The 16,335-nt window shown below is 34.2% G+C and overlaps 1 protein-coding gene across 1 annotated transcript; it reads right to left on the reverse strand.

The window, feature by feature from the left end:
- Nucleotides 1–6,471: 6,471 nt before the first annotated feature.
- Nucleotides 6,472–15,862, reverse strand: LOC131164667 (uncharacterized). The gene is made up of 2 exons (XM_058122028.1): nucleotides 15,641–15,862; nucleotides 6,472–6,862 (listed from the first exon to the last, which is right to left on the reverse strand). Exons 1-2 carry the CDS (start codon nucleotides 15,724–15,726, stop codon nucleotides 6,760–6,762), a joined length of 189 nt encoding a protein of 62 aa, XP_057978011.1. The 5' UTR covers nucleotides 15,727–15,862; the 3' UTR covers nucleotides 6,472–6,759.
- Between the last annotated feature and the right edge of the window lie 473 nt (nucleotides 15,863–16,335).

The raw sequence follows: 16,335 nt of genomic DNA on the forward strand, positions 1-16,335 counted from the left end.
GAATTGGACATTTAAAACTTTTTCGCTAATTTAAACAATTACGTCGATTCATCACATCTCATATCTCATTCGAAATAAAACATGTATGCAAAGTAAGTAAGCAATGTGTGCATACATAGACATGTGCTGCATATCTCATTAAATAAATTCTGTGTGCATGCAAGATGGTTATATAACAAAATATGAACAAGCTTGCACATACTGAAATTAAAGTGCAGAAAGTAAATGAGATAGGGAGAGAGAGACACACGATATTTGTTATCGAAGCTTGGCCAAATCAGCTTATGTCCCCGTCTAGGGCATACTCCCCAAGGATTAAACTAAATCTACTCACTTAAATGGGCGGAGCAGAAGCCGTTTACATCCTCTCCTTACGGGGTAAGGAAAACCTCAACTCAAATATAAGGTTGTGCCCAACTTGTCTCACTTACGGGGCTAAAACTCCCAAATTCAATTTTTGGGCTGAACCGAACTGATCTCACTTATGGGGCTGAAACTCCCCAGTTCAATTAATGGGATGAACCCAACCAGTACAATAAAATCATTTTTGTACATAAAAATGCTTCTGAAAATACAAGTAAAGATGTACACGTTTAAGCTCTACAATGCACTCTAATATGATATGAGTTATGCTCAGTAGAGTAAGGGTGTTTTTTAAAAGATGATATTGCAATCTTTGAAAAGAATGTATATGATAAAAAGCTTCAAAGATTTAAATCCTACAAAAGATTTTCTCCAAACAATATTTTTCAAGAACAAACTGGAGAATCTAGGGTTTTGATTTCAAATGATTTTGCACAACAAAAATGTCTATACAAATTACTTAGCTGTAAAAATGATTTACAAATAAATGAAAAAGAGTTTTGGAGAGTAAAAGATTTGCCCCAAGAAAAGAGTTTTACAATAAAATGTGTTTTGGGGGAACTTTGATTAGGATAAAATTAGAGAGAAAAGTTGGCTAATCAAAGTTGCTAATCTAAGTTATGAAAGGGGTATTTATAGTTTTTCAACAAAATATAACCGATTGGAACCTATTGGGAATTTTAGAAAAGTTTAATCCCAATTACCCTTAATTATTCGCGGTAAAAATATGGCAACTTGAGAGTTTCGGTCGCCCGGTCCTTAGGTCCGGTCGCCCAAACAGACACAGATAGAAAAGTTAATTTTTCATGTTTGAGTGCCCAAGGAAAAATTTGGGTGGCTGAGCCAAGGCGATTTTCCAAAAGATCGAGGTTCAGTTGCCTGGTGAATGGTTGAATTTTTTGAACCTTATAATTCAGTTGCTCAGGGTGATTTTGAACCACAGGTTTGGGCACCCTAGGACAGTGAAAAAAGTGACTTTAGGAGTTCGGTCACCTGGTGATGCTTAGTTCAACACTAGGACGGTCGCCCAAGCCTTAGTCAACAAATTGACCTCCAGCTAGTTCAGTCGCTTGAACTATTTTAACTTTCTAAGTTTGATCGCCCAAAGCCCAATTTTTTTACCTTAAATCATTTAAACCTTTTGTATGATTTTGGCTTTTATGAAAAGGTTTGTCTTCCAAAATTTTAGGTCTCCTAAGGTCAATCTATGGCCAACTAAGCTAACCCAAAAAATCCAACGTCAATCAACCGAATCCCCAAGGTCAATCTATGGTCTTGAGTATTAAAACATATCATGCAAGTGCATGCAATATTACATACGAAAATAATAAAAATTAATGCAATACAATTAAACTCAAATGTCTTCTTCTTCTCCTTTGCTCTTTGACATCATGAAATACACCAGTTTTGAGCTTTTAAGTCCTGTATTGGCTTTCATGTTCTCTTGATCTTATGTGTGACCTGAATTATACATGTTTAACACACATAAGAGGCATTTGTGTTTATCACAGAGATCGGACTCAAAAAGCCAACATAAAGCAATGCATATCATCCCTTTCTAATGACATACACAGCACAAACATAAAGAAAAAAAAAAAACATATATAACCATGCATATACACGTAAACAAACACACAATCACACAAGAGGTAGATCAACTCTCAAAATCCCCAGTGGAGTCACCAAAGTTGTTGACACCGGTGGCCCGTTTTGATTGCCAACATGTTTGGTGACTATATGAAAACAAACTAAGTAAAGAAAACCAAGCCATTTATTTTATAAAATAGAGTCACCACTTAATTTATTTTTTTTTTTGAAAAGGTAAAAACAAAGGGAAAACTATTTTGAATAGATATTGGGTCCTAGAATACCATTGTGAATAGGAAAGATAGTCATTTAAATTTCTTTTTAAATGAAATTTGAAGACCTAGCACCCTAAGACACCCATTCCAAGGATGGTAACTCTACATACCTTGTGTGTGTGTCCCCCATTTTAAAAATTATTTTAAAAAAATAAGGAATATATCGAATGGCAGTAATAGTTGATTGATCATGTACAAAGGTCAGTCAACCACTCACTACAACTTTCATTGTTTTAATTTGTTTTTTTTTTATAAAAAATTTAGACTTTAAATCTCTTTTGAAAAAGGTTTTCACAGAGTTTGCTCGAAGGACTTAACCCCATGAAAACTCTACTATTTTATCCCCTTTCAAAACAACACATATTTATGCACAAAGAAAGGAAAACAAGAAGGAAAAAAGAAAAAAAAATGATTTTATGTTTTTGATTGCTACGGCTAAGTCCACATATGTAGATTGCCTACATATCTTTCAAAGAGGAATCAAAACCATCTATAGTTCACCAAAACATATTCAAAGTTAATTTTAGAAAACATTTTGATGAAATCCTTGAAATCGCTTGAAAACACTTGAAAAATTTTGGAGTTTTGATTTGAAAAATCTTTGTTTTATTAAAAAAAAAAAAAACTTTGACTTTTCAGTGAGTCCTTTGCAAAATAGAGATTTAAAACCAATTTTTAGTTTGAAAACATGACATTTTTCTAACCCCAAACCCTTAGGTTATTACTTTGGTGGGAGAACCACATACCAACCTTGAAAATTTGTTTTTTAGAAACTTGAAAACTTTGAAGAATGTCCAAAAGCCACATGATGGGCATCTAATCCACGTTGTTTTTATTTAAAACTTGAAGTCACTTGAAACCTCTTGAAACTTCTATTTTAAGATGAAACATTGGTTTTCATGGAAAAACCACCAAACCATATTGAAATATTAGCATTCAAACTAAACTATACACTCTAGAGAGTGTTTAGACCCAAAAACAACATTAAAATCCCAATAAAATCTTGAGCAAATGGCTAAATATTTGGCCTTTAGATGCACTCGTCGATTGGTGGCAAAAGTCAATCGACTATTGACTTGTAGCCAACAACTACTTTTTAAGCTATGGGTTGCAGGCATGGTTGACAGTCTATACGTCCTCACCTAGGAAAATACAAATTTGAAGCAAAAAGTTGCGATTCTTTTGAAAACTAATCTATAATTCTACTCGAGAAAAACCCTAGATGACATATAGACAATAAAACACGTAATATGGCACCATACATGCTTTCATGTAAAAGTCAAAACAATGCTTGAAAATAACAGAGGAGTAGGCAACGTGACTAACCTTATGATGCTATCTCAAGAGTATGCAAGTGGGGATGCTCTTATTCTAATGCACACACGCCGAAAACCAAAGACGAGAAGAATGTGTGAACGTAAACTCTTAAATCCAAGCTGAAAGAAACTTTATTCCCAATCCAAAGGTACTCAATATCTCCGTGTTTTTCTCTATTAATTTCTTTCTTACTCCCACTTGAATGTTCCTTGAAAGATCTTCCAATGGTTTATTTATAAACCACCCAAGAGATGGAGGATAACAACACCTTGAGTTTGAATTTCAAAAATTCAAATTTAAACTAATAACCACCAACCAATAGTTATCAACTGCCCTAGTTGTTGCCTTATATGGAGCAACTTCCAAGACATTTGGCAGGCCCAAATTTAATAGCTAACCAAATGAGGACAACTCAAGAATTTTGAAAATTCACTATGTTGGTCGATCGCCTACAAAGGTTGGTTGACCTTTATAAGGTGGCATCAAAACTAGAGAAGGAAAAAAAGTTCGATCAACCACCAATAAGTGATCGGTTGATTGCTTATGCTGCAACTTTTCTTCTTGAAATTGAGCTTAATTTTTTGTACTCTCATCTTGGTCTTATTAAATTGGGTGAAAAAAAAAAAAAGATTTTTGACACACTTAAATCTTTATTGTTGTGTAGATTAATCACCTTTTATTGAATCTCCATCGATGACTATTTCTTGGGTTCAATTTTTTATTTCTACATTTTTTTAATTGTGTTTACACAACATTTTTAGGGGGGGAAAAAAAATGTTGTACAAACAATATTGAGCATTTACTATGGAATGGCTTGCATAGTTCGATTTGTCTTTGATCTCTCTATTCATACTACACTGATATTGAGATTTATGGTTTGATGTCAAACTCATGCACTAATTTTTCTTAGTTAGATAATTTGAATGTTAGTGATCCATTATTTATTTCTTAATATTTAGATAATCCTGTTTTCTCTATTAATTAGGTCTTGTTAAGTTTCATGTTAAGTTTGTGGTGAAATCTTACTTGAAGTAGGCAAAGAAAGCTTCTTCGCCAATGAAACACTCCTCCAACTGCACAGGTGTGTTCCTTGTGTTCAGTCGCTTGCATTAATTAGGTCATGTCAAGTTTGTGTTGAAATCCTTATTGCTTGCTGCTAAATTGACCTCAATATGTATTGATGCCAATCTTGTGCTGTAATGTATGCCATTTGTGATAGTCTTCCTACTGTAATTTAAAAATCATTGAAAGCTAACATATATAAAATAAAATAAAAATGTTCATGTATTGATGATTTGAGAATAGCGTGTGCACAACTCAAACAAACTTCTCAATCGAAGTTTAGAGAATGTGAAAATTTGGAAAGCAATTCTATTTTTTAGAAGAAACAAATAGAATTGAACCTACTTCAATTTCTTCTAAAGAGCACTAGAAGAAAGAAATTGGGGCAATAGCATCACAAAAATTGAGTGGAAGTAAAAAATTCATCATACTAATCTAAAATTTGTAGGTGGTCCAAAATTGTCTACTAATTAAGAATTTCATGTAGGGCTAGTAATAATTCTTGGAGACATCCTATGTTTTAGAATGTAGTCACATGATAAATGGGTGTGGGTGTGACCTTGAGCATTTGTGCACAAGCGTTGTAGGGAACACATGAGTTTATTTGCTCTTGGACTTGGCTTTTTTTAAGCAAATAAATTACCTGTTGTTTTAAAGCTATGGTTTATCTTTAAAAATTTTAATTACTATTAAACAATGCATTACATTAGTTGAAGTTTGAGCTTGTGTTCATATGGAAATTTGAATGAAAATTTCGACCATGTGTTGTTTTGTTATTTAATTCAAGATGTGCAAACTATTCATCTTAGGCTTCCTTTTAATATGGCAACGTATGCTCCTTGCATTCTTTGTTTTCTCGCTCAAATTTTCTTTTCTTTATTAAAAAAAAGAAAGAAAGAAAGAAATTGGGGAACCCAATAAATTCAATTAGCCACCCTAATCACTATCTTAAACTTCTAGGCCAAATTCTTCATCAATTAATTTTTTTCTATACCTTGTTACTATCAAAAACCAAATATATATTTTTCCAGTTCTGCCATGGCAGCATAGCAGAGAAAGTGATGAATGGTTGGAAGTAACTTTTTCTGCATAGGCAGTAAATAGCCAGTGGCATAGGATGTGTCCTTTCATCGTTCTGGATTCATGTTAAGGGATAGGAAACTAAGATTGGATGAGGGGTGGGTTATGGAATGTGAATTTGAGTTAATTCAAAACTGGAATATGTCAAACACAGGTACCCTTGAAAAATAAGTGGTGGATATAGAAAGTCATATTGTCGAGATCTATCTCGTTCGTAAGCCTTGAAAGTCCATTTTTGTCCAAACTTCATCTCATATTGATGAGGCAAGCAAGTTTGAAGCAAAGAAATTTCTTAGTTTGAAAACTCTTCAAGTCTTTCGAGTCTCTGAACCTTGCTAGGGCATTTGCATATGATGGCTTTAGTTTGGGAAGCTAAAGCCAAATTGTTAGCCGCAGTATATTTTGAATTACGGGACAATACCAAAATATATGGCTACAAATAGCATACACTAGAAGAAAAAAAAAAAAAAAAACCCCAAAGCAGCAGCAGCAGCAGCAGCTAAGATGGTCCAAGAAGAATAAAGAGTTTCATTCAAATTGTGATGTTTATTCTTGTGATTTATTCCAATTATAGTTATTGTCATATCTAGATGACCATAATTCTAAACCACCTTCCAGCCACATATATTTGGAAGGAGATGGTCAAATAACAAATTGTATTAGAATTCGATGGTTAAATTGGAATATACCGTATTTCGGCAGTCTCCAATACTATCATAGCTCACTTTCAAAAACTTGGATGTTAAATAAAAACAGTGGCCTGCACTGCACACATCAAGAACATATAGGGAACAACTACATATCCTAATAAATTAAAAACATGTCAGCAAAATTCTGTTGAAATTATTTTCACATATTAACAGTTTCTCACTTTAATATCATAAAAGGGAAAAAAAAAAAAAAAATCTATAAGCACCCTCAATTAGCTGCATTTTGGTACAGAAATCCAATAAGTATTGAACTTTGCGATGCAGTCATTGCGAAAAAATGTCCATTGCAAAAATATGTCCAAGTTTTCATTCCACAAGACCATCTAATCCCCTGATTGTTTTGGTCTAGATAGCAATTCTGGTTCTTACTTCGAAATCCTCAAAAGGTCAGAAACAGAAGCACAATGTGTTGAGCTGTAGTTGCATTTCTCGCAACAAATTTGCAGCGATTCAATGGCTTTAAGGCACCTATACAAATTTAAAAAAAAAGTAAATTATCAAAAAAGGAAACTGTAAATAAAATTTAATTGCTTTCGCCAGCTGCATAAAGATGATATATTCGGGACTTTTAAGCAAATGTACAGCTAGAATGAGTTTTGTTCATTGAAAATAAAGGCTAAGCAATGTTTTCAGTTCATGAACCACATAGAATAGTGAAACTGCTCTGAGGAGGTAATATTAAATGAAATATCAGAGCATTAAATGCAGGCAATTTCATCAGTCCATTGAATCAAATTTGGGAGGATCCACTTCAATCAATCCAAACAGATGAACAAGCTCACAAATGATTTTCAAAGTTCAGCACAATCCAGCACATGGCTGAAGATTCATAGATGATTGGTGCTAATGCTAGTATATGGACAAAACTACTTATCATAAGGTAAGCCTAGGTGTCTGTTGATTTTTGTCGCCATTGGAGCTCTTTTCAGAAAATGAAATCAGAAAACAAGCAAATTACTCCCCATAGCAAACAACCACACGCACTTTGGCTCAATGAAAGCTTGGAATGCTATCCATGGCATGCTGCTTGATCATTACATAGGAAATATGATCAATGCAAATACTATCATAAGTCAACCAGGCCTGGTCATTTTTTTGGACTGGGTTGAAACATGAAAGTTAAAGAAACAATTTCAAACCTAAACAACTCTTTGGGCATGAATGGTTTCTTCATTTTAGGGACAGGTTGAGGGAATTAGAGTCAACCACACATGGCCCACTTCCAAGGTCCACTTCCAATCATAAACAATGCCTCAGTAGTCAATTTTAAGAACTGTGTCCAGAGGATACTGAAAAATGGCAACTGCATCAGTTCACCATCAAACTTTCCACCAGTGTGGGCCTCACAGTTTTGAAGAAATGAAGGCCCAATAACAGTGTCAGGATACAGACCTACGGAAAAAGTGTGTGAGCCCCCTCCCCTCCCCTCCCGCCCGCCCTCAGTTTTAAATCTCCTATTGAAAGTAATACAAATTATACTTAGGCTAACACTCATTAAAGGTGTGCCAGCAACCCAACAAGACAAATTTTTAGTTCAAACTCTAATAATTCAACTCTAATCATGGAATATATAGGAGTATGTTCAACTTGAGTTATAAATTGAAGCAAAGCTCAAATAGCAAACTTTTGGAGATCACAAGAATAGAAAAGCAACAAGCTTCTATATTAGATTTATGCCTCCTAGGATGCCACCCACTATCACATGCAATTGTAGGTTGAAACTGCTTTATATTTTCTTTTAAATGCTAAGGCTTCAATCATGACTTTGGTCACAATTTTTTTTAACACAAAGAAAGAAACAGAAGTGGCAGGCACACCGACTTAAATAATCATATCATTGAACCAAATGATGATGATGAACAGCTCAAAGATAATATGATAGAATACACAATGATTCTGAAATTTGCCATTCACTTTAGTACCACAGATGATGTGAGTGACATGTGAACATGTTTTAGCCAAGTTTATCTGTGAAAAACTATTGCAGATTTCACAGATTAATAATATGAACACACACTGAAATAGAACTGGCCATCAAGGAGTATGAAATTCCTAAGGAACAAAATCCATGAACATCAAATAAGTGCGCACAAAGTAACCCTACTGATTTGCCAGTCCAAAGAAAAAGAAGCAAAGATGCAATCACATGCAAGTGCAATGAACAAACACATCAAAACTACAAGCCAGCCATTGTTGTCTAAATAGTAATAACTATGTACTAGACTGTCAGCGATGGAATGTACATACATTCACCCTGTTGTGAATCAGATGCTTAAAAACACACAGAATTGAATCATGCTAGCTTTAAGAACTTGAAGATCTCTTTTGGAGAATAGTTGATTGCAGGCAGCTCAGTTAGTGGGTAAATCCCAATATCCATGAAAGACACAAAAAAAAATTCAAAAGAAGGATGCAAAATTTTAATCATGAACCGCATAAAGTCCCACAAATACGAACAACATAATAGGTCTGTCTAGAAGTTTGAAACAATTAGACATAAGTGTAGCAATAAACAAGCATCCTTCTTCCCACATTTCAAGGTTTATTTCCACAATCTACAACTTGAATGTTTTGGATAAATTTCTAGTTATTAATGATGTAATTGTGAAGTGCTATCTTGCTTAGTCCTTATATATTCCAAATCGAAGAATTATTTTAATGACAATAACTTTAGTTTCTAGGCATAATTCAGGGTTGTGTACATGTTTACAGATGATTCAATATTGAATCAAGTCTGGATGATTTAACAGGGATTAGTTCCTCCCAATTTACTTCTACTGTGTTATAAAACAGAACTGTAAACAACTTTATATATATACATAAATACATACATGCTTGTATATGTATATATATATATAAGCAAACAAATGTACTTTCACATTTTTAAGTGTTCTATGTTACTTGAAGTATAGGTAATATGTGTTGTTGCACTCATGTGTCAGATTCGTTATATCCTTTATAGAGATTAGGAGTGTACAATATTTACTGAAAAACCAAAAACCCACCCAAAACCGGACCAAAATAATTTTGGGTTCAGTTTTCAGTTTCTGTTTCGGTTCTTAAAAAATAGGAACCAGACCAAACTGAAAAACTGAAAAAAAAAAAAAAAAAAAAAAATCCTATATAAACATATATTAATTATGTCATGCAATATAATATCAAAGGGTTTAGCTAATATTAATATATTTATAAGTTCCTTAACTAATATTTTCCAGGTAATTCCCTTTTGAACAAAATAATTACATCTTCATTATCTTAGCCTTTCTTAAATTTTAATCATAGTACCCTGACGGTAATTTTTCTACAAAAACGGCTTGGGAGGCAGTGAGGAGCAGAAGTGATAATATTGTGTGGAATGACTCGTTCTGGCATTCTTTATTGCCCAGAAGAATCTCAATGTGTTTATGGAGAGCCTAATTTAGATGCTTGACTGTAGATGATAGAATTCAGGTCAAAGGAATATCGATAGCTTCGTCTTGTGATTGTTGCGTTCAGAGAAGTCGGGAAAATATTGATCATATTCTTTCTTTAGGCGAGTTGGCTTTAGAGGTTTGGCGTCGGGCTAGTGTGGTGTTGGGGATTCCTTTCCAATGATCCCATCCCTAGAAAAACAGAATGGCAAATTGGTTCCACTATGCTCAAAAATCGTCTATTAAGGTATTTTAATCGGGCTGATTCCGTGTTTGATTACGTGGTGCCTCTGGAATCAAAGATATAAAACGAGAATGGACGGAGTTTATCAAAGTGCAGATTAGATGTGGAGAAGTATTCGATTCTAGGTTAGTTTTATAGCTGAGAGCACCAATTCTTTTCAAAAATTGAAGAAGTCGGACATTACGATTTTGAATGAATTTCAAATTAAGCATCAGGGAATTTGCGACAAGCCAATAAAATTATTTTGTAGGTTAAACCTCCAGCAGGGTGGATAAAACTTAATTGTGATAAGAGTTGTAGGGGCAATCCGAGTACTTCAGGAGGTGGAGGAATTATTTGGAATTGCCATGGCATGGCAAAAACGATTTTTTCAAGTTATTTTGACAATAGTACAAATAATAGTACGGAATTAAAAGCAATCAAGGAAGAAATTCGTTTGTACAAACGTTTGCATTATTTTAATGTGATTATTGAAAGTGACTCGCGAATTGTAGTTGATTGCCTTCGAAAAGGTAAATGTATTTTGTGGTATCTTTGGGATTTTTGGAAAGAGCTCGTGGTGGAACTAGAAGGAGTGAACGTTGTAGACACCCTATTTTTGCCCTAACCAAATAGAACAAGGGGTCCCCTCTTATTATTTTTATTATTATTATTATTATTATTATTATTTTCCTATATTATTAGTACTTTACTATTATTTTGCTTGTATTTTTATTATCATTATTATTATTATTTTTCATTTTTATTATTATTACTAGTACTTTCACTATCTTTATTTTCTTTTTACTTTACTATAATTATTATTTTTTATTTATTTTATTGTTTGTGATATATTATTATTATTATTATTATTATTATTACTGTTATTTGTTTTTTATTATTATTATTATTATTATTATTATTATTATTATTATTATTATTATTACTGTTATTTGTTTTTTATTTATTAGTACTATTAGTATTATTTATTTTCCTACATTATTATAAGTAATTTATTATAATTATCTTATCTTTATTATTTTTATTTTTACTATAATTATTTATTATTATTTACTATTAATAGTAGTATTATTTTTATTATTATTATCTTATGGATACTTATATTATTATGATAATTATTATTATTATTATTATTTCCTTTTTCATTATTACCATAAGAATAAAAGAAAAAAAAAAAAGAGAAAAAAAAAAATCAAAGAAGGAAGGTTGTATTAGGGTTTTCATTTTTTTTTATTATAAAGCAAAGAGGGGGCGCACACACGGCCGGGGGCGCTGCGCACAGCACAGCCACAGAGCCAAAAATACCAAAAAAAAAACCATCTTCTTCTCTTCCTTCCACCTAGCCGGATCCCTCACCCTTCAACCTCCCTTCCTCCTCATCTCTCCATTCTCTCATTATATCCAACTCACCTCACAACCACTGCACTCGCCTCATAGCCAACTCACGGCTTGACAATACCTCCAGCAGCCTCCAGGCCCTCCTCCAACAGCCGCCAGGCTTTCCTCCATCGCCACCCTAGGCCCCTGCTCCGTTCGAAGCTCCGGCACCACTAGAAGCTCAGGGCGGCGCTGCACACACAGGGCAGCGGGGCGTACAGCAAAAAAAATAAAAAAAAACCTACTTTTGATTTTTGCTTCGCCGGCCGCTTCTTCTTCCCCTCATCTCCGGTCACCGTTCGTCAACTCCGCGCACAGGCCGCACCACCAGCACAGCATCCCAGCCGGCCCTATCTGTCTCTCCCGGCCACCACAACCGAGAGCCACTCAGCTCTGCAGCCCCTCTGCATAGCTCCGGCCACGCGGAACAACCGTCAACCACCACCGACGCCGGAAGAGTTCTCTTCGTCATCGCTGCTCAGACACCGTCGCCTCTTATCACTAGCCATTACTTCGCCCATTGCCGTCGTCGTCTCCTTCTGCTGCTGCAACTCCTATGACCCATACTCAGTTCCTGCAACCCCCTGGTGAGTTCCCTTAACCCATACACACACACACACACACACACACACATGTGGGTTCTTTTTCTCTTTTTATATTTTTTTTAGTATCATGGAGTTTTATTTTCTAAATACTTTCTTAGATGCAACTATGATTATATTTTTGTTGGGATACTGATTAATTTATTATTAGTGTTACAGGATTTTTGTTGGGAGTTGTTTCGGTGTCTAAAGGTCGAATCTTTGTTACATTATCTTGACATATTAAATATTTTTATTGTTGTGGTTGGTATTTTACACTAATTAATTTATTATTATTGATGCAAATTCTTGTTGGGAGTTTCAGTGTTTAAAGGTCATATCTTGGTTACATTAGATGGACATATTAAATATTTTTATTGTAAATTTATTGTTGTCGATAGTATTTTAATGGTGGATCTTTATGTTTAGGTTGTTGGTTGTTATATTGTATCATCATGGAATTTATAATATTTGTTCTTAAAAATTTTAATCTCCAAGTTCATATTTTTGGTGTTAGTATTCATGTGTGTTCATAGCTTAAAACTTTCCTATCGCTTGTATATCATTATTAGTAAGATTATTATTACGCTGATTGTATATCACTATTAGTAACATTACTGTATTCATTAGATATTATTATCAATATTATTACTACATCGATTACATCAGTACTATTATCACATCGATCTTACTAGTATAAGCAATCCGTTGCTTGCATATTATTATTAGTATTATAGGTGTTGGGTTAGCAGTAAAATTATACCCTTTTGTACATGATTATTGGTAATATTATTATATTGTTCGTGTATTAATATTAGAAACATAAGTATACTACTTGTACATTATTATTAATATTATTGTAATTATCATCATCATTAGCATTATTATTATTTTTACTATATTCTATTTTAAAGTATACGTATATTCGATTGTGTTATTTTTAGTATTTGTATTAGCTTGTTGTTATTTTAGTATTACTATATTTTAGTTATTAAGTACTTTCGATTTTAATCCCTATGATTTTATTGCGGGGGGTATTAGCCTTTGGGCTTCACGTACCCTTAAGCTCTGAGAGAATATATATGTATATATTTATTTATTTATTTATCTATTTATTTTTCATAGGTATTTATAAATTCACAAAAAGGAGCAATTTAAAGACTTATTAGATTAACTTAGGGATAATTTCAAATTAATTAGGTACCGTTCGTAAGAACGGGCGCGTAGGGGGTGCTCGTACCTTCCCCTAGCGTAACCGAACTCCCGACCCCAACTCTGGTGATGTAGACCGATTCTACCCCTAACGGGGTAGTAATCATGTGTTCTAACCGCACTAAAGGTTAGTGGCGACTCCGACATTCCATGTTTTTCCATGAAAATATAAAAATTGATTTTTAGTTCGCCGCCCGGGGCACACGCGCTCCCGGGACGTCGCGACAAATGTCATGGTGATGCATCAATATAGGGAAGACAATAGTGCGGCTGATTTTCTTACTAAAGAAGGAGAAATGAGAACCAATGTAATCTACGAAAAACAGTACCTTCTACCACGTTATCTGAAATGTATTCTTCATATGGATAGGTGGGGCCTCATTTCCGTTCATCGTTAGTTCAACTCTAGATTTTTATTTGGTGTATTTTGATTTGTTTTTTGTTATATTTATGTTTTTATCTTCTTTGTTAGTTATGTTTTAGTTTTGTTATCTTGATTTGGTTGGTTGTTGGTATTATTTTTTTGGGAGGATTTTTCTATAATCTCTCTTTTGTTTATCTTGTAACCACGTTATTCCTCCACTAAAAGTGAGGGTATATTAATAAATAAATGGAAGTGCCGCCTTCTTTTAGTAAAAAAAAAAGTGAAAGAGAGAAATGGCTTTTATAAAGCTGGGGAGGCTCCCCTCCCTCATGAATTTTTGAAGTGGGACAAAAAGAATAGGAGATCCGCATACATGTTGAATGGCTAAAGTCATTACTCAATGCTCCCCATCCATTCTTGTCCCACATCGGATATGGTAGATATGTGAAGTCTCTCCTTCCTCTATAAATATAGGTTGTCCCCATCTACTTGATCACCAATCTGGCTATGCTTGCATTTAGTGTGCCTAGCGCACATTAGACTCCCCATCAACTTGTTTACCAATTGAGGTAGGCTGGCCTTTAGTGCGCCTAGCCCGGATTAGACTCCCCATGTTGCAGTTGAGTCCTTGAAATTTAAATATTTCATAGCTTGAGAGGCCAAAAATTTTAGAGGTTTCCAAATATGGGTTTATTATCCAAACCAAACCTTAGAACTGCTAAACCGATTAGAGAGAAAACTGTTGGTTCCGGTTCGGTTCGGTTTCGGTTTAGTAATTTTAGAAACCAAAATTTGCAGCTTGGTGTTTGGTATTGGCTAAGACCAAATCACACCGAATTGAATTCACCCATAATAAAGACTTCAATTTCATTTTACTGCAGGTACTAGTGCTCATAGTCATACCCCATGCTAATATGCTACATTGGGTGGATATATGGACTCCAAGATGAAGCAAAGCAATAAGCATCAAAGCTTATAAGCATAGTGCTCATGTTAACCTCATTTTCCCTTCTTTTCTTCCTATATGGTTAGGAAATTGGGTTGCACAATTCATTTAGGATAAATGAATATTTTAGTTAATTTCTTCCTGTAGACACCCAGTTAATAGATCATCAGTTCGTTCATTTCACCTCCTTAAGAAGGCTGACTACCGAGCACAAATGACGACCAAAATTGTGATGGAGTTCTACAAATTGCGTCTGGATGGGCCAATATTTGTTCCCAGCACAAATCAGGTCAATTGATTAAAACCCTCAATGGGCCATCCTTCAACCATGTTATTTAGATCGTTTGGAGTTGCTTAAGCCAAGCCAAGAATTTTGTCCGGGGTACCTGCTCCCCTATACTAGGATGTGAAGTTCCCATGCCGACAACAGACGATCAATCATCAATTTTTCACGGCTTTCCAAAAACGATATCATTACATGGTGGTGAACTAACCAAAAGCATGGTTGAAAGATGGTAATCCAATAGTCATATAACATAACTAATTCACGATTTAATTAAATTCCATCAAGCATAAAACAGCATCGTCTTCTGTTTCATTTAGAGTTCAGCGTATTATTCACTTCATAATCCTAGCCGGGAGAAGGAAAAAACAAAAAAAAAAATTCAATTAGGGAAACTTTTGATTAGCAGTTAAAGACGTTCTTCTTTTCTCGTTTTTGAGATGCACAATTAGTGCAATTTATTGTCCTTTAAGAGCTTAAGTAAGCGCTAAAAAGAACAATTCCTAGATATTTCATCATTTAGACAGAGCAGCATAAACAAACAAAATTCAAATTTTCCTTCATCGTTCCCCCTTACTCTCTTGTTATCCAAGCAGCTAAACAAACGGTAACATAATTAATTCAAATTAAAAAAATCGAAACTTTTTCTAATCGAATAATCATTCGCGTGTTGAAGCAAAATTTTTGAAAGGAAATTGAAGTCATGAAAGAAAAGCGATCGATTGGTTGATCAAAGGAATTGTCGCGAGAAGGTGGAAACTCTAATTATTCAGCTTGGAATCAAGATATCAATAAAAGAGCTTCGATCAAAACGGAAAAAGAACCGTACTTTTGAGGGAGGAAATTGTTCTTGGAAAGGCAAGCTTGAATGTTGCAGGCTTCCTTCTTGCAGGGCTCTTTGCTCCGCTGAGCCATCTTCGATTCCCCTGAGTCCCTGTCTCCCGACCTGCTGCAATCTTCAGTGAGTTAGAGACGTGCCGAAAACAGGAGCCGAGTCGGTCGAGTCGGGAGATTCGGTGAAGTCGGTGTGCCGGATGCAGTTTGCGTTCATGAGAAGCAATTCTTTTAAGTTTTTTAAATTATTTTATAAAGATTAAATTTTTACTATCGTGTATTCCCTATCATACATTATTGCATTATTAACTGAAACAGTTGGGAGCATTAATCTGGACATGAAAAAAAATAGGTCACCAGATAAAATTGAATTGCAGTAATCGGAATTAGAATGGATAATAAAAGTTATGAGAGGATGAATGTGGATTTGGAAATAAAAATGAACTTGGGAGATTATCTTAGACTTTACTGTATCATATGATTTTAATATAATAAATATTTATTTCTACTATATTATATGATTTTATTATAATGAATATATGTTTTAAGAAAAAAGAAGAACACTTATTTACCTTTAAAAGTGAACAAAATAGAAGTCAAATAAATTTTTTTAACTAGAATGATAGAAAATTTATCATTTAAATATTGTAAAGTTATTCGAAGTGAAAGTCTAACCTGTCGATATCTCTA

Source organism: Malania oleifera, chromosome 9, assembly GCF_029873635.1.
Source record: "Malania oleifera isolate guangnan ecotype guangnan chromosome 9, ASM2987363v1, whole genome shotgun sequence".
Lineage (NCBI taxonomy): Eukaryota > Viridiplantae > Streptophyta > Magnoliopsida > Santalales > Ximeniaceae > Malania > Malania oleifera.

Excerpts from the sequence above, each read along its gene's own strand:
- LOC131164667 (XM_058122028.1), bottom strand. The coding sequence starts at position 15,726 with ATGGCTCAGCGGAGCAAAGAGCCCTGCAAGAAGGAAGCCTGCAACATT. Across the intron at positions 6,863-15,640 it reads AACAATTTCCTCCCTCAAAA|GTGCCTTAAAGCCATTGAAT; the intron begins GTACGGTTCTTT and ends AAATTTGTATAG.